The sequence below is a fragment of the Salarias fasciatus genome, chromosome 3 (genome assembly GCF_902148845.1).
Source record: "Salarias fasciatus chromosome 3, fSalaFa1.1, whole genome shotgun sequence".
NCBI lineage: Eukaryota > Metazoa > Chordata > Actinopteri > Blenniiformes > Blenniidae > Salarias > Salarias fasciatus.
In genome coordinates, this window is record NC_043747.1 from 22,143,550 (window position 1) to 22,170,207 (window position 26,658).

Below are 26,658 nucleotides of genomic sequence, written 5' to 3' on the forward strand. Positions count from 1 at the left end.
AACATAATTTTTTGCATCAAGTTCACCTAGCCAATCGTCTGTCATATGGACAAGTGCAGTAGAGGTAGAGTGGCTCTCTTTAAAGGCATGCTGAGAATCAGATGTGATATTAAAATTCATAAAATATTGTGATATTTGTCCAAATATGAGCTTTTCCATAATCTTGCTCAAAACGGGCAATATACTAATGGGTCTACTATTAGTGCCACTAAGAGCCAGCTTATTATCCTTAGGTAGGGGGATGACTTTAGCCAATTTCCAAATATTGGGGAACAAGCACTCTTTTAAACTCAAATTAAAAATGTGACAAACAGGCTTGGCAATATATTTCGCCATTAATGAGATCATTTTCCCATCTAAGTAGTCCAGCCCAAATTGTTTGCTATTCTTTACTGATTTCAATAGTTTTGCTACTTCTTGAGGGTCTATAGGATCAAAAGAAAATGTACAATTTTTACCTTTCATTATTACATTTTTAATTACTTCAATAGAATAGCTGCCACTTAGATCATTTGATGTATTTACACTCTTAAGCCGTATTTGTTTTACTTTATTGATAAAGAAGTTATTAAAGTAGTTTGCTATCTCAATTGGTTTAGTTATATACTTTCCTTCAGTTTCAATAGTAGCAGAATCATGGCTTTTAGATCTTCCCAGTAAGTTATTAATAACGTGCCAAAGTTGCTTTCCATCATGTTTTGCATTCTTAATTTTAGTGACGTAATAAGCTTTTTTTTAGTTGTTTATTCTTTTTAGTTACCGAATTTCTGAGTTTACGATATTTATCCCATGTACCGGGATCATTACTTTCAACAGCTGCTCGTTTTAATTCATCCCTTTGGGCCATGCAAGTTTTTAAGTCTATATTTAGCCATGGTGCCATTGTCTTTTTAATATTCATTTTCCTAAGAGGTGCATGTTTATCAGCCACTTTTTGGATCATATCATTAAAAGCTTCTATCTGGGTGACACTCTGTGTCTCCAGGGATCTCTGCTCCATCCTGACTGTTCGTGGGGAAAAAGTGAGTTTTAATGAGCCTCAAAGTCTCCCTGCCTCACCAGAGTTTAGAGAAGTTTGGCCAACAAAATCAGAGTCACTTCAACCCTTAAACTCTTCAGATATAGGATTGTTTTTTTAATGCTTAATGTTGAACGTTTGCTCTGAATTTCCATGTTTGTCCTTTATATTTTCTCGCTGAGAACTGGACAAGGCTGATGTTAGCTTCCGATTCAACATTTAAGGGAAAAGTTAAGGGCAAAAAAAAAAAAAAAAATCACATTTGGAGAGGCTATTGATCTGTTCTCTGGACTACATCTTAAGGTAAAACCACGTTTAACATTTTAATTGAGAGGAAAATGTTGCCAACCAACCAATATTAAATATCTACAGCCTTTATTATATTTGTGAAAATGAAAAAAAAAAAAACCTTAGTTAACAGTAATCTACATAACTAATATATTGAAGGAGATCCACGTTGAAAACTGAAAAATTGAAACCTGTTTTGGATTTGTGAAAATTGTAAAAGTGCATGTTTGACTGTGTTTTCCGCATCTGGACTGTACGAAACCAGCTCCTGATCAGAAAAACCACCTTTCCCATTTTCAAAAATCAAAAGGTTTCACAAATCAGAAACAGTGTTTTCATAAAAGTTTAACATCTGTAGAACAAACTAGTCCAGATTAGAGATGCACAGGTCCAGTGGTTCTCGATCTGGACCTCCTTCAATATATGTAAGTAGTGTAGATTACTTTTAAATATGCTTGTTTTTGTCACAAATATAATAAAATTTGTTAATTTTCAATCTTGGTTGTCTGGCAACGTTTTATCTCAATTAAAATGTTAAACATAGTTTTACGTAAATACGTTGTCCAGAGAATGGGTAAATAGCCTCTCCAAATAAGAATTCTTTCCCCTTAACTTTTCCCTTAAATGCCAAATCGGAAGCTAACTTCAGCCTCATGAGAACTCGTAACTCACGATGGAAGAGAAAGTAAAAAACTGAAGTTCTCATACTGATTAAAAGTGCTTCTGTTCTTTTCATTCAGTGGTTGGGAAAGTTTTTTTTAGTTCAGTAAAGATTTTCAGGCTGGTTTTCTCATGGAGTTCCTTGTTTTGCCTGCATGAACCTCAGCCAGTACTGAGAAAAACATTTCATACCACTGTGATGGACACTGTAGAAGAGAAATTAGGTGGGAGACAAAAGGTGAAGAAAAAAAGCCTTAATATGCTCAGATCTACAAATGAACTTATTTTTCTTCATTCTTGTTTTATTTATTGTCAAAATTCCAACACTCCGCCTTTATCCGGGCTGGAGTAGTTAGTTAGTTTGTTAGTTAGTTAGACTACGGTCAAGCCAGCCAACACAATGGGAAACACAGTCCAGGCAGTTGCACGTTGTTGAGCTGTGTGCACATAATCTCAACATTACAGTAAAAGTGAAAGCAGATTTCAAAATAAAAGTTGTGTTCTATGTGATGAGAGCTGAACTTATTTATGTTTTTTAATAGAACACATATTAATTCTACTGTGAAAAAACAACAATGATAAACGAAGTCACTTTATGAAAGTTTCAGTAATGCTGATCTGGAGTCAATAGGTGAAATCATCAGGGTGTTATTCAGCTAAAACAATATCTGTTGTCCTCTAACGTTTAAGTGGGGAAGAGAGAGAGAGAGAGAGAGAATATGTTGAGGACAGTTTTAACTTCAGTATGTTAGACGCCATGTTTTTTCATGCTCCTGAGGGTTAAGCCTGTGTGTTGTGTGTGAAAAGAGAGAAAAGATAAGGGTGTGTGCATGTGCATTAAACCGCTTTATCCTGATCCTTGTTGCTGCTTTCTCTCCCAGTCTGAACATGTCTGGTGTGGATGAAGAGGAGGACAGATCAGAGTCTGTGGACAGGTAAGAGACGTCAGCTGCTCCTGCAGAGTCCACGTCCAGAATCCACTAAAACACCAAGACAGAAGAAACTAGAAATTGCACTCAGAGAGCGCAGACCTCCGCCACAGCTCAAATCAGTCACCAACAACAATAAGAACACCATACATGATCGGAGTGCTGCGGCACGGTGCCTGCATGCAGTGTTGGACCTGGAGGTGGGGAGCCTGCATGCTGGATGCCCCCCCCCCCCCCCCCCCCCCCCCCCCCCCCAACCCTGGGCCCGGGACCACAGACCCGTTTGTCGCCCCCCTGTCAGCGGGCCTGCCCACCTATGTCAAAAACTGCCCTATCTCTCAATGATAAAGAATCTTTAAACAATTCCTTGATCCAGATAGTGATCTGGATCATCACCAAAATTTAATGGATTCTAAGTCAGCCCAAGACCCACCTTTCCACAAAGTTTCATTGCAATCCGTCCATTACTTTTTCTGTAATTTTGCTAACCAACCAACCAACAAACCGACGTGATTACATAACCTCCTTGGCGGAGGTAAAGATGCAGCACCTGGTCTCTGTTGAAAGTGAGCATTCACTCATTCTGAACTTCAGTCAGAACCTCCTGACCTGCCAGTGATCCAACACAACATTTTGACCACAGCTGAAAGTCATTATTTGGCTGTGTGGGTCTGACCTTTCACTCGGTTAATCTCTTTACAACTGTGTTTATTAGGAAGTTCATAAGTGTGTGTGTGTGTGTGTGTGTGTGTGTGTGTGTGTGTGTGTGTGTGTGTGTGTGTGTGTGTGTGTGTGTGCAGACATCAGCAGCTCACACACACAGCAGAGTCTTCAGGATCCAGCAGGCTGTCATTTAAGAGTGACCGGTCTAGAGAAAATCCTCCAGACTTCAGTGGTGAACCCAGACCTTCAGACACAAAGTAAGAAACTTTTTTCTGTTTATTTCATCAGTTCCTGTGTGGGTTGGTTGTGTTTTGACAAAAATGTGATCATTACACTTGTGAAACCGTTCAGTGTGTGATGACACATTTTAATACAGTCAGAATGGAGATAGATTCTGATTTTTAGTCTAAAATTGGGACCATTGACAAAGCAGACTGACCACCACCAGATACATTCAAACAAGCACTTCCTGTGAGAAAGTCTCTGTGAAAGGAGTCAGAAACTTGATGTGACCTCGGGTCAATATTTGTCCAGCCAACTGAATGGCGACCTGGAGGTTTCTTCTTTTCACACAACAGGGTCAGAGTGGCAGTATCAATCAATCAATCAATTTATTTTTGTATAGCCCAGTATCACAACAACAGTTGCCTCAGAGGCTTCAAGATGTTACATTGATTGGTAAAAATAAAAACAGTGAATAAGCATAATGTTAATATGTGAAGCAACCACTGCCTTAAGGTACGTTCACACCGGACGCGTTGCAGGCGTCACGGGCGTCACTGACGCCTCAAAGCTGAAGCGAGTAAAGTGTGGAATTCGACGCATGTTCAAAAACGCACGAAGCTTGCAACGCTCGCGACGCGCGGCAGCTCAGTGGCATGAGTGGGAGGAGCTTGTGTCCTGTCTTCATGTTGACAATGGCGGGATCAGTGCATAAATCACTTTAGCTCTAAACTCTTCAAATGTATAACTTTGTCGGTTTTTTTTTTTTAAATTAGCCGACAAAGTGGTCGTTTAGAGCCCGATTGTGTCGTTTGTTTTTCCGAATGCCAACTGTTTATGATTTTGTTCGGATGAAATGTGAGCCAGCCGCAGTGAGCGGCTCCAGCAGGAGGAGTCAGAGCAGGAGAGAAGCAGAGCACACACGAACCCTGGACCCGCCACGGGGCCCCCCGCCCGGCACGGCGCGCAGCGCTGTTCCCCCGACCCAACAGCCCAGCCTCCAGGCCCGGTCGGGCTTTGGCGGCGGGCGACGCGCATCACACCTTCGGCCGCCCCCGCCTCTCCAACCGGCTTCCCGGCGACCCGCAGCAGGACCGAGACGCGCGGTCTCACCCAGCGGTCCTACGGAGCGAGCCCGCCAGCGAGCCTCCGCCTCGGAGCGGGCCCGCTCCGGGCGTCGCACCGAGGCGGCCCCCCGGTGCGGCGCGTCACCCCAGCGGCGGGCCCGCCGGCGAGCTTCCGCCTCTCCCGGGCCCAGTTTGACGAGCTTCTGGCCCGCGTCAGCGCTCAGAGTGCTCGTCTGTGATTGGATGACGCTCGGCGTTGACGCTTCCAAAGTTCAATTTTCCCAACTTCAGGCGTTGACGCCTTCAACGCGTGACGCGCATGGCGCGCGTCGGCAACGCTCGAAAAGCTCAGAAAGCGACGCTCGAAAAGCGCCTGATGCGCGTTGGGTGCGTTGAAGCTCGTCCACCGTAGACTTTGAATGTAAAAGCGACGCCCGTGACGCCTGCAACGCGTCCGGTGTGAACGTACCTTTAGACCCTCACATCCGGCAAGAAAAAACTCAAAAAACCCAGTGGGAAAAGAAGAAATCTTGGGGAGAACCACAGTATGGAGGGATCCTGCTCCCAGGGCAACAGCTAGCATGAGACAATAAGAAGTAAAGCTTAGGACTATGTTGAGTAGTAAATGAAACTTTACTGAATCAAAGATCAAGATATTTTTTTCTGATCTAAACTATCCAGTCTTGAACAAAAAAAGAATAATTTAAGAAATTTGGTGATTTAAAAATCCTAACTTGGAATCCTCTCAAACTGATACTAAATCAGTTCTTTTTCTACTGCTCCACTCTGGAGTCATAAACAAACAAACAAACAAACAAACAAACAAAAACACATTAAGAAATAAAAACAAATACAGAAATATAAATGGCCCAATAAATACATTTATATGCCAATAAATCATCCGTCTCTGTTGTTGAGATATGAAGGGCAGCATGGAGATGTCGGCCACTTTCCAAACACAGTCTCGCACAAATACTCCATCACTGAACAGCTTGCTTCAGCTGGTGATTTCTTCACCTGCCAAGTAGCGAGACAGCTTCAAATGAAATAAAACCAACTTTATTGATGAAGCACTCGCTACACACAATGTAGCACAAAGTGTTTTACAGGTTGAAAACACAGTAAGATTAAAAATAACACACCATCCCCTTTTATCTCTCTCTCTCTCTCACACACACACACACACACACACACGACCAACAAGCATTACTCACATGCATCAGCAGATGCTGAAACAGTCCTATGACCTCCAGCAGATTTAGTCAGACTTGTGAGAAGCAACTGCTGTGCAGTGCAGCCTCTTTTAATTTGTTCAAGTTTATTGTTGTGCTCTACTATAAATTTGTCGAACATTCTACGATTGGAATCATAATGGCGTTTTATGTTGAACTCTGAGCATTGCATTGATCTGCTTGCAGATCAGGCACATGACTTTACCTGACTCATGAGGGATGACAAAGTAAGCTTTTGTCCACTGATCTTGTAAACGCCTTTTCTCCATGCCGACAAAATGTTTTTTTCTGAACCTGACTCACGCTCCAATCTGTGGTCACCGCCTCGTGTCCAAACTGAGACAGAGAAAGGTGAGGCAGTGAATGCTCACCAGTGCTGAAAAAAAACAAAAAAAACAGCCTGAACTGAGGTCAAAACCAAACCTGGAATTACTGCTTATTCCGAGATGGTGCTAAAAACTGTGAAACAGAGATTGACACTTTCAAAGCTCGACTGAAACTAACAGCTGTAATTCATTGTGGGCCGCCATAAATGTTGCTGTGGGCCGCCATTTACCTGCAGATGACACTTTGAGATCCTGTGGCTAAAGTGGTGTGTGTGTGTGTGTGTGTGTGTGTGTGTGTGTGTGTGTGTGTGTGTGTGTGTGTGTGTGTGTGTGTGTGTGTGTGTGTGTGTAGATACCAGCAGCTCACACACACAGCAGAGTCTTCAGGATCCAGCAGGTTGTCCAGAGAATATCCTCCAGACTTCAGTGCTGAACTTAGACCTTCAGATGCAATGTAAGAAACGATATTTCATATTTTTACCTTCAAACACATGTTATGACTTCAAGGTTCAGCTCCATTATTCTGAAGCAGTGTGAGAGTTGAAGCTGGATCTTTTTGTCCTTGCTGTGTGTTGTGCTGCTCAGAGTAAATGTTGCTTGGTGTCCACAGAGCGAAGAAGAGCAGTGATGTCTGTGAGGAGCAGCCAGAACGATCCAGAAGCAGAGTTGCACCAAGTAAGAGTGGACATGTGTCTGCTGAGGGTCTGAAGAGACATGAAAGCTTGTTGTTGGTGTGCAGTGTGATTGTTGTTGTTGTCTTTGAGCAGGTGTGGGTCTGCAGCAGCTTCTAGAAGAACATAAGAAGAGTCTGAGGAGCAGATGTGAACGTGTGACTGAAGGAAGTGATGAAGCAGGAGGAGGAAGCCTCCTCAACAGGATCTACACTGAGCTCCACATCACAGAGGGACTCAGTGAGGAGCTTCAGAGGGAACCTGAGCTGAAGCAGCTGGAGACAGCTTCCAGGAAGGAGAGCCTCCATCACACTGCCATCAGGGTTCAGGACATCTTTAAAGCCTCAGCCCAGCAGCTCAGACGCATCCGAGTGGTTCTGACCAGCGGCGTGGCCGGCAGTGGAAAAACCTTCTCGGTGCTCAAGTTCAGTCTGGACTGGGCCGAGGGCCTGGAGAACCAGGATGTCAATGTGCTGGTGGTGCTCTCCTTCAGGGAGCTGAACCTGCTGGGAGAGCGGCCGTACAGTCTCCTCTCTCTGCTGGGTGTTTTCCATCCCACGCTCCAGAAGCTGACGGCAGAGGATCTGGCTGTCTGCAAGCTGCTCTTCATCTTGGACGGCCTGGATGAAAGCAGACTTTCTCTGGACTTCAGCAGCAGCCGGCGGCTGCTTGACGTCTCCCAGCAGTCTTCAGTCAGCCTGCTGCTCATTAACCTCATCCGGGGGGATCTGCTGCCCTCGGCTCGGGTCTGGATCACTTCCCGACCAGCGGCGACCCATCAGATTCCTCCAACATGTGTGGACAGACTGACAGAAGTGCGAGGCTTCACTGACGCCCAGAAGGAGGAGTACTTCAGGAGGAGGCTGAGTGATGAGGAGCTGAGCAGCAGAATCATCTCCCACATCCAGACCTCCAGGAGCCTCCACATCATGTGTGGAATCCCAGTCTTCTGCTGGATCACTGCTACAGTTCTGGAGCACATGTTGAGCAGCGAGCAGAGAGGAGAGCTGCCCCAGACCCTGACTGACATGTACTCCCACTTTGTGCTGGTTCAGACACACAGGAAGAAGCTCAAGTACCATGAAGGACCTGAGACGGGTCCACAGGAGCTGACGGAGGCTGACAGGGAGCTTCTTCTGAAGCTGGGCAGGATGGCCTTTGAACATCTGGAGAAAGGAAACATGGTGTTCTCCCAAGAAGACCTGGAGCAGTGTGGTCTGGATGTGACTGAGGCCTCGCTGTACTCTGGAATCTGTACTCAGATCTTCAAAAGAGAGTCTGTGATCTTCCAGAAAGTCGTCTACAGCTTCTTCCATCTGAGTGTTCAGGAGTTTCTGGCTGCAGTCTTCATGTTCCACTGTTTCACCAGCAGGAGAACAGACGTACTGAAGACCTTCGTTGACAAGAGATATCATCATGATGATGTTTTCACTTCTCTTGATTTGTTCCTGCAGAAAGTTCTGGAGAAATCCCTCAGAAGTCAGAACGGCCACCTGGACCTGTTTGTCCGCTTCCTTCATGGCCTCTCTCTGAAATCCAACCAGAGACTCTTAGAAGGTCTCCTGGGTCGAACAGAGATCAGTCCAGAAACCATCCAGAGAGTCACCATGGGTCTGAAGGAGATGAATAGTGACAAAAAGTCTCCTGACAGAAGCATCAACATCTTCCACTGTCTGACGGAGATGAAGGACCTCTCAGTCCATCAGGACATCCAAGAGTTCCTGAAGTCAGAGAACAGATCAGAGAAGAAACTCTCTGAGATCCACTGCTCAGCTCTGGCCTACATGCTGCAGATGTCAGACCAGGTCCTGGAAGAGTTGGACCTGGAGAAGTACAAGACATCAAGGGAGGGACGAAGGAGACTGATACCAGCTGTGAGGAACTGCAGGAAGTTTCGGTGAGTCCACATGTCCTGATCAATATCTCGGCGATGTTTGTAGGCAGTACCTCCTGTAGTTACTCTGTGGAGATGTCCCTCAATGATCCGTCATGACGAAACTGGAACTTTAACAAAAAATTATTTTGATCGTTAACTTGTCAGATTATTGACAACAACTCATGTTTACTCATGGTTATTATTCAGATGTCCAAGCTTGAATTTTTCATTATATAGTTTTGGTTGATTGCTTCGTTAATAAAAATGAAAGTACTCATAAAGTCCAATGTATTTTAAAGTGCTGATGATACTAAAAACAGACATTGGGTGATATTTTCCAGATGGGCAAATACAATAGTTTTTTTCTAATAATTCTGCCATGTTTGCCAGATAATCGAAAAAGTGATCTTTGTGAAAATAGGTAACTGTGTCTGTTTACCACAGACTCAGACTGGATATAGCACAAACACCAGAACCGCTTCGCTTGTTTGCTTTTACTTTTGTTATGAGCTTCATATTCTCAGTTGTTCTTTTATTCAGAATGCTGGAGCGATTTGTGAGTGGATTTTCTCTCACATAAACATGGACAGAGTTACTTTGTTAAGGTTCCAGAAAAACCCAGATATTCGAGAAAGAACCCACCTGAGCAACACAGTGATCACCGAACAAAAGCAGATGATGATAAAACAAGAACAAAAGCAGAACAGTAAACATAACTATGCCAAACTCAAAAATCAAACCCCTGGAACAATGTCCACAATCCGTTGTAGTCATTCTCCCAAGAAAAGAGAAGGGAAAAGCACAGAAGTGCCTGGCAAGGTGGTTTCTGCGTCTTTCCTCCCACCCAAGATTCAGAACAGATATTTCAACCTCTTTCACACTGATGAACTCACTTCGTTGGGGTCTTTTGGATGCCGACAGCAGTACATGCTGGTGTACGCTTTTATGCACAGCTGTACCCCTATTCATAACGAACAAAGAAGGGAAATTGACTGGTGTGTGGCTTCATGAAATGCGTTGTGAGATGATGGGAAATCAATGTGCCACTGTCCAAGGCTGTCCAAAATTTGAAACATGTTTAATATTTTGTTGCGGACTGTGGCAGAGGGGGTAATGCAGGGTTATACCTGATCAGTCCAAGATCAATCTGCCATATGCGGCAGGAGTCCGAACTGTCTGCGTGGTTACTCCAAAAACATTGGAGAAAGAAACAGTCAAAACATCAATTCATTCATTTATTTTCCTAGCCGCTTGTCATTTTCAGGGTCGTGGGGGGCTGGAGTCAATCCCAGCATCATATGAGCGAGGGCGGAGTCCACCCTGGACAGTTTGCCACTCTGTCGCAGGACCAACAAAAAAACAAAAAACAAAACAAAAACACAGTCTTAGTAAAACTAAAAATTTCACTTCAGATTGTCACGGATCAATGCATGAGGTCATACAAGCACACACTGTCCTACGTGTGCTCTCGGACTGATCTCACTATATCTTGTCAAACTGTTACCAGTTTATAAAAGCATTAGGAGTTTCAGAATGGCATACATGCAATAATGGGGTATTTTCACAGCTCCACTACTTCCTGAAAATAGCTGTGCACATTCATTTCCTGTCTTGCATTATTGGCCAAACTGATTAATCCAGGTGGGTCTGGTTTAGACTGCTGCAACAAGACACACCTGGATTAATCATTTTGGCCAATAATGCAAGACAGGAAATGAATGTGCACAGTTAATTTCAGGAAGTAGTGGAGCTGTGAAAATGGCCCATTAAATGACCCAACAATTTCTCCTTCTCCTCCTTGTGTCATCTTCACCTTACAAACGTTTTTCTCTGCTATATTGATGTATTGTTCCTCATTGTCAATCAGTTGATATACAGCGTAGGTTCTTTGATGATGTGAAATTGTCACGCCCTGTGCCCCTGCGGCCATGTGGGGGCGCTCGGGTCCTGTTTTGTGTTTGTCTGCCCTCATGTTCTCCTGTCAAGTCACCTGCCCTCATGTACTCCTGCCTCGTTACCACCTAATGTGTCACACCTATGTCTGCCCCTATTTAAGTCCTGCTCCCCCGGTGTCTTGTCGGTTCCTTGTGGGTCTGTCTGCATGCTTCTGTGTCCTTGCCTGCATGTCGGCTCATCTTAGCGTTCTTGTATTCCGGCGTTCCTGTTCCTGAAAATAAATGAGTTTGAACTCCACCTGGCTACCTGCGCGTGGGTCCTTCCACCTGCACCCGAGACAGAAGCAGTCGACCACCGCTGGACCCAGGGGGCACTGAGTTCGTCCTCTGAAGCCGTGTGCTTCCTGCATAAACCTTCAGCCTGTCAGTGTCCCACCTGCCCCCGGTTCTTCAGCCTCTGGCCTCCGCCGGCGCAGCTCGTCCCCGGGATATGCGGTTCGCCCAGCCCATGCTTGATGCCGGTCGCGACGCCTTTCATCTACTCCGGGAGGGTCCTGGTCCTCAGCGGCGTTCCCGGCTGCGCCCTCTGGTGCCAGACGGCAGCTCTCTGGCGATTGTTTCCCTGCTTCTCCGCTCCTGGATGGCTTTTGGGAGGATTTTCTGGACCCGCTCCTCTTTCTGCTGAGTACAGTTCCGTCCCCAATTCTTGTATCTGCTGGATGCAGTTCCGTCCCCCATCCCTGTTTCTGCTGGGTGCAGTTCCGTCCCCCGTCCCTGTTTCTGCTGGGTGCAGTTCCGTCCCCCGTCCCTGTTTCTGCTGGGTGCAGTTCCGTCCCCCGTCCCCGTTTCTGCTGGGTGCAGTTCCGTCCCCCGTCCCTGTTTCTGCTAGGTGCAGTTCCGTCCCCCGTCCCGTCTTCCCATCTGCTGCAGAGTCTGTGTCCTGTCCCATCTTCCCGTCTGCTGCAGAGTCCGTGTCCAGTTTTCGTCCGTCCCGTCTGCCCCCCTCCTCTGCCCGGACTGCTGGGCGGTGGTGCCTTGGATGCCTACCCCGTGCCCACCTGCCCTCATGTTCTCCTGCCTCGTTACCACCTAATGTGCCACACCTGTGTCTGTCCCTATTTAAGTCCTGCTCCCCTGGTGTCTTGTTGGCTCCTTGTGGGTCTGTCTGCGTGCTCTTGTGTGTCCTTGCCTGCATGTCGGCTCAGCTTAGCGTTCTTGTATTCCGGCGTTCCTTTTCCTGAAAATCAATGAGTTTGAACTCCACCTGGCTGCCTGCGCGTGGGTCCTTCCATCTGCCCCCGTGACAGAAATAACATCTTCCAGATTGATATTCATTGTACAGTCCAGAACTTTCCTCCTCAAAATCACAGGTAGAAGTGATGATTCACCTGGCTTTTTACAAAACTTTAAAACATGCATGCGCATTTGTGCCAAGCAATTCCTAGAATTTATGCCGGAACACATTTTTATCAGATCAGTTCACCCACAGTCCGTGAAGTGCAAGATGTGAACAAGATCAGCCCGAAGTGCTGGAGACTAAAATGCCGTCTCCATGTAATGTACGACATCTGTCCGAAAGCTCTGCACAACTGTACGGCATTTGTTAGTGGTTTTACACACTGCGTATAAGTGCACCGTCTGCCACAGCACTATGAGAACTCTGCCAACATCTGCTAATCATGTGACATTAGTGCATAAACACTGATGTTGCATCAATAGCAGTGATAACTGGTGGGTTTCTCTGTGGAAGTGCCGAGAAATGACCGTGTTGTGTTCAGCACAATATAAATAAAGCTGAATTGAATTGGTGATCCTGAGGTATTTGTCTTAGGTACACTTACATTGAACATATTTTCATTACTGCTAGAGAATTGTGTACCACTCAGAATTTGAGTTGAGTGATTTCTCAGTGGATGCTTCATGCTATTACTATGGTTTTCACACTTACCAAGGCATTAACACCAGCATCTACTGGCAAGTAAGGACTTAGCCAGTTCATCATCAACGCCTTAAAACCTAGGATCCGGTTAATTAAAGGATAAGTTCGGTTTAAACAGTTTTCACGTTGTTTATGGAATGAAGTACAACAATATACTCACCCAGAATGCTTTTCTGATCTGAACAGTGCTTCGGGAGAAAGTTACATCCAAAATCGAGCGGCGCACATCCATATACTGTTAGCAGATTGGGTATGTATAGCGACGCTAGCAAAACGGCTTTAATCGTCCAAAAACTCATTAGTTTCACCAATATTTTATCACGGTCCGCTTACGCCTCTCCTCCACGACAGTCCGGTGTCACAAGATGTGTCATATATGCAGATATATGTTCGATTTGAATGTACTACTTGGCGTCCACGCGTATCTAGACAACTACATCTAGATATCTATGTCTATACGTCTAGGCGCTAGTGTGACGAGAGCTACGGCAGCCGCAGTGTTGTGTGTTTTTTCGACTGACAATGCTAAATGCTAATGCTGCTTTTGCTAAAGAGAAAATCATTCAAAGTTCTCATCCACAACATCTTCATCCGACAGATATTTGTCCATTTTACACTACATTGGAAAAAAAAGCACCGTGTGTCGCCTCAGGTTGATGAGCCGTACTGTGCATGTGCGCGGCAGCCGTAAACAAAGCTTTCAGTTCAGAGGTCAACAAAGCAACCAAAACATTTATCTCTGTAATAGGCTTGAAAGAAGTCCAGAGGCGTTTGGCAGCGTGAGGATGTTTATTCCAAGAGCAGGAATCAGAAACATGCGTTAGAATCGACAGTTGAAAAAACAGCACAAAACAACACTGTGGCTTCCGTAGCTCTGGTCATGTTCTATAAGATATCTATGCTCGTCACACTACTGCCAAGACATATAGACATAGATATCTAGATGTAGGTGTCTAGATACACATGGACGCCAAGTAGTACATTCAAATTGAACATATATCTGCATATATGACACATCTGGCGACACCGGGCTGTCATGGAGGAGAGCCGTGAGCGGACCATGATGAAATATTGGTGAAACTAATGAGTTTTTGGATGATTAAAGCCGTTTTGCTAGCAGCGCTATAAATGCCCAATCTGCTAACAGTATAGGGATGTGTGCCGCTCGATTTTGGATGTAACTTTCTCCCGAAGCACTGTTCAGATCAGAAAAGCCTTCTGTGTGAGTATATTGTTGTACGTCATTCCATTAACAACGTGAAAACTGTTTAAGCCGAACTTATCATTTAAGTTTTAAATTGTAACCTAGTTTAATATTCTTTCAGTGCCACGATAGGGTTTCAAATTTACAGTGTTGTACTTTGCCAATGTTGTAATCAAGTAGTTTATCCACATTCTGTCCCCTAGAGGGGGTACAAACAGGACAACCAATCCGTTTTTTTTTAATTAAGCAGCAGCTGAACACACTTTTCGTCCTTCAGTGAAGTGTATATCTATGAGAGCTGTTCAATCACTCAGACCTCTGACAGATGTTCACAAACTGTTTTTCAAGGGCCAGGACATCCAACCACCTTCACTTCAACATTTTGAATGGCATGTTCAAAACACCTGGAACTCCATGTTCTCTCCTTCATGTCCACATGAACCCAAAGTCAAACCAGACAAGATGAGCTGAAGCTCTGATGTCAAACAGAAGGAATCCAACAAAGTGTCCTGTCTCATAGCAACTTCCTGTCTTCTCTCTGTCTCATTACAGACTTTCTGGCTGTGGACTCTCTGATTCTGACTGTGAAGTGATCGCCTCAGCTCTGAAGTCTGACCCCTCCCATCTGAAACACCTGGACCTGAGTGACAACAGGCTGAATGATTCATCAGTGAAGATCCTGTGTTCTGGACTGGAGAGTCCAAACTGTAAACTGGAGACTCTGAGGTCAGCTCACTGTCTGAAGCTAGAATCTGTTGGAGTCACTGAGAGGAGTTGAGGAGGATTTTAGTGTGTGTGTGTGTGTGTGTGTGTGTGTGTGGGGGGGGGGGGGGGGGGGGGGGGGGGGGGGGGGGGGACTTTGTTTTCTAGTGTTTGTTGTTAAACTCAGTTCTTGTGTGTCCATGAAAAGGAAAAAGAGCAAGAAAAAGAAGTCCTCGGTGTGTAGCTGCTGTGTTAGCTGGAAATCTGAGATGTTGGCTTCAGCTGTTTGGACTTTAAACTCTTCCAGTCTGAACCTTCTTGAATTAATTCAACATTAAACTTTGTCCTCTTTGTCTCACTTCTTTCTCTCTTTATTTAGATTGGAATGTTGCAGTTTTTCAAAGAGCAGCTGTTCTTCTGTGGTCTCAGCTCTGAAGTCCAATCCCTCCCTCCAAAAACATCTGGAACATCTGGATCTGAGCGGGAACCAGCAACTGGATTCAGGAGTTGAGCAGCTGTGTGGTTCTCTGGAGAGTCCACTCTGCAGTCTGCAGACTCTGAGGTCAGACTCTATGTTTGAGTTTGTTTCAGTAAAGTAGTGTTGACAGTAAAGGTCAGACATCAGGCTGATCCGAGAGTGATCCACACTGAGGATCTCCAGGAGAAATGGAGCCTTCTTAGAAGAAGAAGAAGAAGAAAGGTGCTGCAGTGGATCTTTAACTGTGAACCTCTGTTCCATGTTGACCTTCAGCTTTCAAAGCAGGCTGATCTCTGATGGAACAAGCTGTCACTGATCTCCCAGCCGGAGCTCCAAACTGTTCAAAAGTCTTGACTTGTTAGCTTTATGTCCAGTAACCTTGGCTGTTGACATGTCCTCCACTGGGCTCTGCTTCTGTTTTGTGTTTTCATCAATTCAGCTCTCCAAAAAAACAAAGATCCAGTAACTGAGAATAATAACCACAGCTCTTCTTTCAGTTCCTTGGGGCTTTACCCTTCTTCAGAAGAATGAATGGGCAACAAGGATCAATGTGATCAGTCTCACTGTCAAGTGCTCTTCACTCTTGCAAGGTTCAAGCTACAGCGCCCCCACTTGCAAACAGCAGCTTGCCCTGGAAGATTTTGACTGGATTCCACTCAAATGATGAAAAGTTTTTTCTTTTAAAAGTCGTCAAGGCCAAATTGGTGAAAAACCTTAAACAAAAGTAAAGATCACCAATCAACAGTCAATCATCATAACCCAAAATGAGATATTTAGCTTTGAAACTACCAGAAAATTAATCTTACAAGGATAAAAGACCCATACATAAAACAGTGTTAAACAATATTTTAGCCATACAACCATTCTCAGTTTTTTTACACACATTGTTTCAAACATATTACATATCAACTTGCATTTCATAAAGTGGTAACGCTTCCTTTTACAGTACGGTAATTACCATGTATTAACATGGTAATTGCAAGGTAAGTACCTTGTAATAAGGAGAAGTTACTGTAAAATTACCATGTAATTACAGGGTAACTATGTTGCTAATTACATCGTACTTTTAGAGTAATTACCAAGCAAATTCCAGGCAAATACCAAGTAACTACCTGGTAGTAAGTATTAATTACTGGGTAATTATAATGTAAATAGCAACTATGTCGGTAATTGCCAAGTACTTACTAAGTAATTGCTAAGAAATTACCATGTAATCAATAGGAAATGTAGACTTTTTACTTGGTATTACTAGGTACTGCGAGGTGTGTACGCTATGTATTTCCCTAGTAGTCAAGTGGTTTTTACTACTTACCTGGTAACTTCTTAGTATTTCCCAGTAACTACAACATTTACCTGGTAATTACAGTTGAACTGTGGACTACTGCAAAAGGAAGTGAGGCCTGTTTCCACACTATTACCTGGTAACTACTTATTCGTTACCCAGGAACTGCAAAAATGCCTACCTGGAAATTACATAGTTATTAAAGTGGATTTGTACTGTAAAAGGAAGTGAGGTCCGTTTCCATGTTATTACATGGTAATTACTCATTTATTACCCAGTAAATAGAAAAATATCTACCTGGAAATTACATAGTTATTAAAGTGGATTTGTACTGTGAAAGGAAGTGAGGTCCGTTTCCATGTTATTACATGGTAATTACTCATTTATTACCCAGTAAATAGAAAAATATCTACCTGGAAATTACATAGTTATTAAAGTGGATTTGTACTGTAAAAGGAAGTGAGGTCTGTTTCCATGTTATCACCTGGTAATTACTCAGTATTTAGCCTGTTACTCAGAAACTTTCACATACCCCACACGCTTGCACCAAAAATGCAGCAAACCCCATCAGTGTCTGTGATATAGTGTCTGAACAGCACACTGTATCTGTCAGGAGATCAGAGTTTCCATCAAAAACCACCACCACCAGCCATCACATTACATTAAGATGAACGCATTATTATTACACTTCCTCACTCCAAACACCTCACTGTGACAGACATGCAAAAACAACAGAGCTGCCAAAGATAAACATTTTAATCAAATGGAGTTTAACTTCTTATAAAACAATTTACAAAACAGTGCACATTTTTAGCAGTCAGGCACCTTTTTTTTTTAAGAAACAGAACAGATTTCTTTTGCAAAAAACAAAATACAAATAACAGTGATAAACAATCACTATAAATCAACATTAATAAGTACACTGCTCCAGTCTTGTGAATTCACATCATGTGTTTTCTGCAGAACAGTCTACAGGAACCCTTGATCTCCATCATCCCGAATACCCAGGACCGCCGTCGCCAGGTGTTGTCACGTCGTCCACGTCCAGACTTGTACCTCCCTAGACGTGATGAAAACGAGGACAGCACAACTGTTCCTTATTAATGCTCAGGGTTTAGTCACTGTAACACCCAAACCCCAAACGTGAGAGCTGAAAACATACAAATATACATATTAATAAACAGAAACTTACACAATAAACAAATATAAACATTGCACAAAACACAAATATCTTTAAACCTTCAAACATACACATGAAACCGGCATTGCAAGCGAAACATTCACCCAAGCCTGAACATGAGACCACAGCCACCCAGCACCAGCTGCAGAGCTCCACACTACCACCACTATAATGATCAACAAAACACCAAGCAAAAGGAATATACACACCTCACTGGCTGCTTCACACTGTAAGCCGTTTGTTTTTGCTCTTTTTACATACTTTTTGGAGCGTTTTTTCTCTCTCCACGTTTATGTGTGCACCACTTAATGTAGTCCTACCCGGAACGTCTGCAGACGGTTAGTTCCGCCACTCGATGATATTTATATTTAATTATATTTCGGTTCTCCCTCGACTGAGAGAAAGCTTACTTATGGCAGAACGTCTGCAGACACTTGGTGATATGGTGATATTTATATTTCATTAAATTTTGGTTCCTACTCTAATGATAGAAAGTGTGTTTACGGCGGAACGTTCCGGGTAGGACCATATTAAGTGGTGCACACATAAACGTGGAGAGAGAAAATAAGCACTAAAAACTCCGTGAAAAGAGCAAAAACAAACGGCTTACCTCCTTTACAATGTGAAGCAGCCTGTGAGGTGTGTATATTTTCGTTTTTCTTGGTGTTTTATTGATCATTATCGTGGTGGTAGTATGGAGCTCTGCAGCTGGTGCTGGGTGGCTGTGGTTCAGGCTTGGGTGAATGTTTCGGTTGTAATGTTGGTTTCATGTGTATGTTTGAAGGTTTAAAGATATTTGTGTTTTGTGCAATGTGAATATTTCTTTATTGTGTAAGTTTCTGTTTATTAATATGTATATTTTTATGTTTTCAGTTCTCACGTTTGGGGTTTGGGTGTTACAGTGAATAAACCCTGAGCATTAATAAGGAACAGTTGTCCTGTCCTCGTTTTCATCACGCCGAAGGAGGTACAAGTCTGGACATGGACGACGTGACAACACCTGGCGACGGCGGTCCTGGGTATTCGGGATGATGGAAATCCAGGGTTCCTGTAGACTGTTCTGCAGAAAACACATGATGTGAATTCACAAGACTGGAGCAGTGTACTTATTAATGTTGATTTATAGTGATTGTTTATCACTGTTATTTGTATTTTGTTTTTTGCAAAAGAAATCTGTTCTGTTTCTTAAAAAAAAGGTGCCTGACTGCTAAAAATGTGCACTGTTTTGTAAATTGTTTTATAAGAACTTGAACTCCATTTGATTAAAATGTTTATCTTTGGCAGCTCTCTTGTTTTTGCATGTCTGTCACAGTGAGGTGTTTGGAGTGAGGAAGTGTAATAATAATGCGTTCATCTTAATGTAATGTGATGCCTGGTGGTGGTGGTTTTTGATGGAAACTCTGATCTCCTGACAGATACAGTGTGCTGTTCAGACACTATATCACAGACACTGATGGGGTTTGCTGCATTTTTGGTGCAAGCGTGTGGGGTATGTGAAAGTTTCTGAGTAACAGGCTAAATACTGAGTAATTACCAGGTGATAACATGGAAACAGACCTCACTTCCTTTTACAGTACAAATCCACTTTAATAACTATGTAATTTCCAGGTAGATATTTTTCTATTTACTGGGTAATAAATGAGTAATTACCATGTAATAACATGGAAACGGACCTCACTTCCTTTCACAGTACAAATCCACTTTAATAACTATGTAATTTCCAGGTAGGTATTTTTCTATTTACTGGGTAATAAATGAGTAATTACCAAGTAATAACATGGAAACAGATCTCACTTCCTTTTACAGTACAAATCCACTTTAATAGCTATGTAATTTCCAGGTAGGTATTTTTCTATTTACTGGGTAATAAATGAGTAATTACCATGTAATAACATGGAAACGGACCTCACTTCCTTTTACAGTACAAATCCACTTTAATAACTATGTAATTTCCAGGTAGGTATTTTTGCAGTTCCTGGATAACGAATAAGTAGTTACCAGGTAATAGTGTGGAAACAGGCCTCACTTCCTTTTGCAGTAGTCCACAGTTCAACTGTAATTACCAGGTAAATGTTGTAGTTACTGGGAAATACTAAGAAGTTACCAGGTAAGTAGTAAAAACCACTTGACTACTAGGGAAATACATAGCGTACACACCTCGCAGTACCTAGTAATACCAAGTAAAAAGTCTACATTTCCTATTGATTACATGGTAATTTCTTAGCAATTACTTAGTAAGTACTTGGCAATTACCGACATAGTTGCTATATACATTATAATTACCCAGTAATTAATACTTACTACCAGGTAGTTACTTGGTATTTGCCTGGAATTTGCTTGGTAATTACTCTAAAAGTGCGATGTAATTAGCAACATAGTTACCCTGTAATTACATGGTAATTTTACAGTAACTTCTCCTTATTACATGGTACTTACCTTGCAATTACCATGTTAATACATGGTAATTACCGTACTGTAAAAGGAAGCGTTACCCATAAAGTAAGTAATCCGTAGTTCACAGCAAGCCAATGAAAGCTTCAGGAATATATATGTGAAGCACTGAAAGACTCACCAGCTCCTTCTTCCATGTTTCGAACAAGCTTTCAGTATTGCAGTTTCCTTTTCAGACCAAGCTCTTTCTGTCACTAGTTGTGCAGTTGTCCAGTGGATGGGGAGTGGCAGCATTCACTTTGTAAAACCTGGAAAAAGTGCTGGGCGTTGTCCAAGAGGCAGCAGCACATATTTCATCCAGGGGTACTCCATGGGCTCCATGAGATAAACATTGCTTAGAGAGAGCATACCCCTTATTTGGGCCTCCCTAACAAGCTGATCAGTCGTAGCATCCATCTAGCACCTTAGAGCTCTGACTGGGCACGGGGGTCTCAACCAGGACTGCTTGATGGAGGGTGATATTGAGCAAGTCGTATAGCTGGTTAGAACACAAACCCGACAGCACCTTTGGGAGAAAAGTGACATTCAGCCATAGAGCGACGCCCACACTGTCTGAATGCCACCTCAGACATGACAGATTAACCGACAGAGCGTGTAACCCACCCATGCGTTTCGCCAAGGTAATGGCCAGCAGAAATATGGCTTCCTACTCATCCTACTCCCCCTAGAGGTCAAATCATAGAAATGATAAATGGCTCCAACACCCATTGTAGCTCTGTCGCTGCCAAGGGCTCAACGGGATGCTGACACAAGCCCTCCAGTACCAAGTGTCGGTCCAAGGCTGGAACTCACAGCGTTCCCAGGGGATGAAGTCTCAGAGCCCCTTGAGAAAGGTCGAAACCAGGATGTGGCTCCCAATCGTGCCGACATTGCTGTTGTAGATACTCTCAGGGTAGATCGAGTTCAACCCCTATCCAGGAGAGATTGCAAAAAATCCAGGACTGTGGGGACCAGGCACAGCACAGGGTCCTGAGCATCCTGCTCTGGCATTCAAGATGGTCCACTTCACAATTTCTGTACAGCTGCTTAGCAGTGATTTGGGCCCCCAAATGAATTCATTCCATCAGGTCTCATCAGCTAATAGAACAGGTTGAGGCAAGAGTTGTACAAAGTAAACTATACTTTTTTTTCACTCTGTTTGTTGTTAAACTCAGCTCATGTGTGTCCATAAAAAAGAGAAGAAGTCCTCGGTTTGTAGCTGCTGTGTGAGCTGGAGATCTGAGATGTGTCTAAACAGAACTCTTATCCTCCTGTTGGCTTCAGCTGTTTGAACTTTACATTTCTGAGATCTTCCTGTCTGAACCTGCTTTAGCTCTCAATGACTTCAACATTAAACTTTGTCATCTAATCTCACTTCTTTCTCTCTTTATTCAGATTGTTTAACTGCAGGTTGTCAGAGATCAGCTGTTCTTCTGTGGCCTCAGCTCTGAAGTCCAACCCCTCCCTCCTGAAACATCTGGACCTGAGTAGGAACCAGCTGCAAGATTCAGCAGTTGAGCAGCTGTGTGGTTTTCTGCAGAGTCCACTCTGCAGTCTGCAGTCTCTGAGGTCAGACTCCAGGTTGAAGTTTGTGTGCAGTCAAAGTTGTGTGATAGTAAAGGTCAGACATCAGGCTGATCTGAGAGTGATCCACACTGAGGATCTCCAGGAGAAACGGAGCCTTCCTCTCTGTGCTTCAGTCCCGTGACTGTGGCAGAGCCGTGTGCAGCTCCACATTTCAAAGCTTGCTAGAAGAAGAAAGGTGCTGCAGTGGATCATTGACTGTGAACCTCTGACACGCTCCATGTTGTCCTTCAGCTTTTAAATCAAGCTGATCTCTCCTGGATCAAGCTGTCACTGATCTCCCAGCTGGAGCTCCAAACTGTCACTGACTTTTGGCTTGTTAGCTTTATGCCAAGTAACCTTGGTTGTTGGCATGTCCTCCACTGGGCTCTGCTTCTGTTTGGTGTTCACATCAGTTCAGCTCTCCAAAAGAACAAAGATCCAGTGACTGAGAGGAATAACCGTAGTTCTTCTTTCAGTTCCTCGGGGCCTCACCCTTCTTTAGAAGAATGAATGGAAAAATTTCAGTCAACAGAAGTAAAATGATTTGGAGCTCTGTATAAAATAGGCTGAATTAGATATAATTTTTTTTATAGCTCCACATTAATATAAACAAAATGTACTTGGTGTGTGTGTGTGTGTGTGTGTGTGTGTGTGTGTGTGTGTGTGTGTGTGTGTGTGTGTGTGTGTGTGTGTGTGTGTGTGTGTGTGTGTGTTGTACAGTCAGAATAAACTTTGCTCTGTTTACTGGTGTTTGTTGTTAAACTCAGCTCATGTGTGTCCATGAAAAAGAGCAGAAGTCCTCGGTTTGTAGCTGCTGTGTCAGCTGGAGATCTGAGATGTGTCTGAGAAGAGCTCTTCTCCTCCTGTTGGCTTCAGCTGTTTGGACTTTACATTTCTAAACTCTTCAGTCTGAAACTTCTTCAGCTCTGAATGATTTCAACATCAAACTTTGTCCTCTAATCTCAATTCTTTCTCTCTTTATTCAGATTGAAAGACTGCAGTTTGTCAGAGATCAGCTGTTCTTCTGTGGCCTCAGCTCTGAAGTCCAACCCCTCCCTCCAGAAACATCTGAAACATCTGGACCTGAGTAGGAACCGTCTGCAAGATTCAGCAGTTGAGCAGCTGTGTGGTTTTCTGCAGAGTCCACTCTGTGGTCTGCAGACTCTGAGGTCAGACTCCATGTTTGAGTGTGTTTCAGTAAAGTAGTGTTGACACTAAAGGTCAAACATCAGGCTGATCGGAGAGTGATCCACACTGAGGATCTCCATGAGAAACTGAGACTTCTTCTCTGGTCTTTAGTCCTGTGACTGTGGCAGAGCCGTGTGCAGCTCCACATTTCAAAGCTTGCCAGAAGAAGAAAGGTGCTGCAGTGGATCATTGACTGGGAACCTCTGACATGCACCTTGTTGACCTTCAGCCTTCAAAGCAGGCTGATCTCTCCTGGATCGAGCTGTCACAGATCTCCCAGCCGGAGCTCCAAACTGTCACAAACCCGACAAACTCTTAACTTTTTGTCTTTATGTCAAGTAACCTTGGTTACTTGACCAGATCCGATTTTTTCAAATGTGACCCAGGCTACTTGGATATGTGGTCCTAAATCTGATACGTATCTGATCTTTTGCCATGCGACTTCAGTCTGAACGGCCAGGTCGCATTTAAGACGAAGACGTGTGTCTTACCGTGAGTGTTAAAAAAAAGGTGCTCGCAGACGTACATTAAGGGAGTTCTTGTCATCTGAAAATTATTATTGAACTCCGTATCATTAAAGCCTCTCACATCACCGTCCCCCACTCCTGGCTGCGTTTCTCTGAACAGATGTTGCTGCCACTGCCCCACAAAACGCCATGGCCAAAAACTTGGCTCTCTTCCTTCTCATTCGCTAAATTCTGCAGCACCAAGACAATGGAGACAAAAAAAATAAAAATAAAATATACACATGCGTGCTCTTGAAAAGCTACAGATTCTGTATGTTGTTTGTGAGTTCCGCAAACACTGAAGCGCGCTGCTGCATGACGTCGTTATGTCCTCTTCTGCGGAAGCGGGACACTTTTGGGTGGTATTCCGTTCAGACGGGAGATCACATACAAGTCGCATTTTATTGTAAATGTGAACGAACTCACAAAAAAATCGGTTTTCACAAAAAAATCCGAATTGAGCATTAAGCCCTGCAGTGTGAACATAGCCTTTGACTCCAGTGCATCTGTCACTCCTTTTGCAAAATAAAATATCAACATTCTAAAATCACATAGTCATAAAATCACAATGCATGAATAAATTCATATTTCCAACAGAAGTTGGTACCTGGACTGTCACCTTGTTGGGGGGAAGGAGCCTGAACTTGAGGGAGGTTGAGAAGTACCGACAAGATATTGTCGGGGTCACCTCCGCACACGGCCTGGCCTTTGGAACCCAACCTCTCAAGAGGGGCTGGGCTCTACACTCCTTTGGCATGGCCCTTGGTAAGAGGCAGCAGCCGGGTGTGAGTTTGCTTATAGCTCCACAGGTCAGATGTCATGTGTTGGAGTTCACCCCACTGAACTAGAGGGTTACGTCCCTGTGCCTTCGGGTCGGATATAAATGCCTCACTGTTGTCTGGGCGTATGGGCCAAACAACAGTGTAGCATATACCCAGTCTTCTTAGAGTCCCTGGGAGTGGTGCTAGACAGTGCTCCAACTGTGGACTTCATTGTTCTACTGAAAGATTTCAACGCCCACTTGGGAAGCCACAGTGAGACCTGGTGGGGAGTGATTGAGGCACATGACCTTCTTGATTTGACTCCAAGAGGTTTTGTGTTGTTGGACTTCTGTGCCACAGCTTGTCCATAACGAACACCATGTTTGAGCACAGGGGTGTCCATAAGTGCATGTGGCACCAGGACACCCTAGGTTGGAGGTTTATGATCGACTTTGTTGTGTTATCCGACCTCTGACTGCATGTCTTGGACACTCGGCTGAAGAGAGGAGCAGAGCTGTCGACCGATCACCACCTGGTGGTGAGTTGGATTCGCTGACGGAGGAGGAAACTGAACAGGCTTGGCAGACCCAAATGTGTCATGAGGATTAGTTGGTAACGTCTGGTGGAACCCTCTGTCAGCACGGTTTTCAACCCCCACCTCCGGGAGAGCTTCTCCCAGATCTAGAGGGAGGCTGGGGATACTGAGTCCGAGTGGACCATGTTCTCCTCCTCCATTGTTGAAGCTGCTGCTCAGAGCTGTGGTCGTGATGTTTCCATTGCCTGCTGTGACGACAGCCCCCAAACCCAGTGGTGGACACCGGAAGTGAGGGCTGCCGTCAAGCTGAAGGAGGAGTCAAGGAGGCCTTGTTTGCTCGTGGAACTCCCGAAACAGCCGACAGGTACCGGCAGGCCAAGCAAACTGCAGTCCGAGTGGTTGTGGAGGCAAAAACTAAGGGCTGGGAGGAGTTTGGGGAGGCCATGGAGGAGGACTACTGGTCATCGTTCAAGAAATTCTGTCAAGTCGTCTCAGGAGGGGAAAGAAGGTCTCCACTAACACTGTCTGCAGTGGAGGTGGGGAGCTGCGGACCGCAACTGGGGATGTTATCGGATGGTGGATGGAATGCTTCTAGGATCTCCTCAATCCTGTCGTCACGTCTTCCGTGGAGGAAGCAGAGGCTGACGTCTCAGAGGTGGACTCGTCCATCACCCAAGCTGAAGTCACCGAGGTGGTTGGTAAGCTCCTCGGTGGCAAGGCACCGTGGGTGGACGAGATTCGCCCTGAATACCTTAAAGGGACTAAAGGCAAGATTTGTGAAAAACTACACATGCATTTCCAGTTTATTCAATGCTAATGGGTCGGGAAGCATTAAAAACCTAAAATAACAGGCCAATCCGCATATCTGTCTGTTGCCTTATACAGGCTGTGTGCCAAATAATTTGCTGCTGTTCAGGGTCCGAATTTCCCGTGCAGTCGTGGGGATGTGACGGAAATTGACGCTGTATGCGCATTGCCGAACAGGAAGAACATGGCTGCCGTGGACACGGACTCAAACACTGCTGGGATCAGGGGCGGGCAGTGTCGCCAACTTGGTGACTTTCTCGCTAAATCTGGCGACTTTCCAAAGCCTCTTGGCGACTTTTTTTCTCAAAAGTGACTAGCGACAAATTTTGCAACTTTTTCTGGTGCTCTGGAGACGTGACAGGACGTCTCCGCTGTCCTCAACTAGCAGCGGGTGCTGCCGTGAGCCCCTCCCCCGTCCCAAAGCACTCACAGGAGGCCAGTCTCACGCAGCGCTCCCTGCTGCAGTCAGAGCAGAGAGGAGACCCACACCGCTCCTCCACACTTCAAATGAATCGCGCGTGTGCAAATGCGCCACTACTCACTTGCTGACAAACCAAGAATCAACAGAAGAAAGTTCATTTGTAGTTCTATTTGTAGTTTCATTTGTCCGCTCTCCTGGTATATTATATATTTGCTCCCGGTCAGTGAATCGAAGCACGAGCGCCCCCACCCCCGCTCTTCATACAATCAGATAACTGCATCCACTCAAAGCCCACAAAAAACACCACGAAGAAAAAAAGGACTTTATCAGCGTTATCTCGTGAGTCAAAAAAAAAAAAAGAAAAAAAAAATATGACCGAAGCAGCAGGCACCCGAATAAATATTGGATATGCGTTTGATTCATGGAGGGAACTTCAGCTGCATTTGGGAGTGAAAACAGATGCTGACAAAAATCACATAATATGCACTGTGGTCTTGCAGTAAACCGCGACGTAGTAAACAGAATGAGCATCCCTGGTGCAGCGCTGTGAAGACGGACTTTCTGTAAAATGTTTGTGCGCGCTCCTGTGCCGCCTTGGCTGGTGGCTGCAGTTACCCACAACACCTATCGCGGCAGCACTGAGGTAAAATTTTTAAAGTTGACTTAAGTCCCTTTAAGTCTTTGGATATGCAGGAACTGTCTTGGTTGATACGTCTCTGTAACATCGCATGGCTGTCAGGGACAGTGCCTCTGGATTATCAGATCGGGGTGGTGGTTCCCCGTTTTAAGAAGCGGGACCAGAGGGTGCGCTT

At 44.4% G+C, this 26,658-nt stretch overlaps 1 protein-coding gene and 1 pseudogene across 6 annotated transcripts in view; both read left to right on the top strand.

Annotated features, from left to right (window-relative positions):
- The window catches only part of LOC115385946 (NACHT, LRR and PYD domains-containing protein 12-like), a 94,545-nt pseudogene that overhangs the window by 40,979 nt on the left and 26,908 nt on the right, over positions 1 to 26,658 (top strand).
- Positions 1 to 26,658, top strand: part of LOC115385942 (NACHT, LRR and PYD domains-containing protein 12-like) — a 56,791-nt gene that overhangs the window by 23,334 nt on the left and 6,799 nt on the right. For 2 of the 6 annotated variants that reach the window (XM_030088054.1, XM_030088057.1), the window contains exons 5-11: positions 3,696 to 3,815; positions 6,758 to 6,859; positions 7,016 to 7,080; positions 7,173 to 8,973; positions 14,543 to 14,716; positions 15,072 to 15,254; positions 22,615 to 22,797. In XM_030088054.1, coding sequence (XP_029943914.1) covers positions 3,696 to 3,815; positions 6,758 to 6,859; positions 7,016 to 7,080; positions 7,173 to 8,973; positions 14,543 to 14,716; positions 15,072 to 15,254; positions 22,615 to 22,797 — 2,628 coding nt within the window. Of the gene's footprint in view, positions 1 to 3,695; positions 3,816 to 6,757; positions 6,860 to 7,015; positions 7,081 to 7,172; positions 8,978 to 13,938; positions 13,945 to 14,542; positions 14,717 to 15,071; positions 15,255 to 21,457; positions 21,632 to 22,614; positions 22,798 to 26,658 lie in introns of those variants that run through there. The other 4 variants (XM_030088055.1, XM_030088056.1, XM_030088058.1 and 1 more) reach the window with 4 other exon arrangements.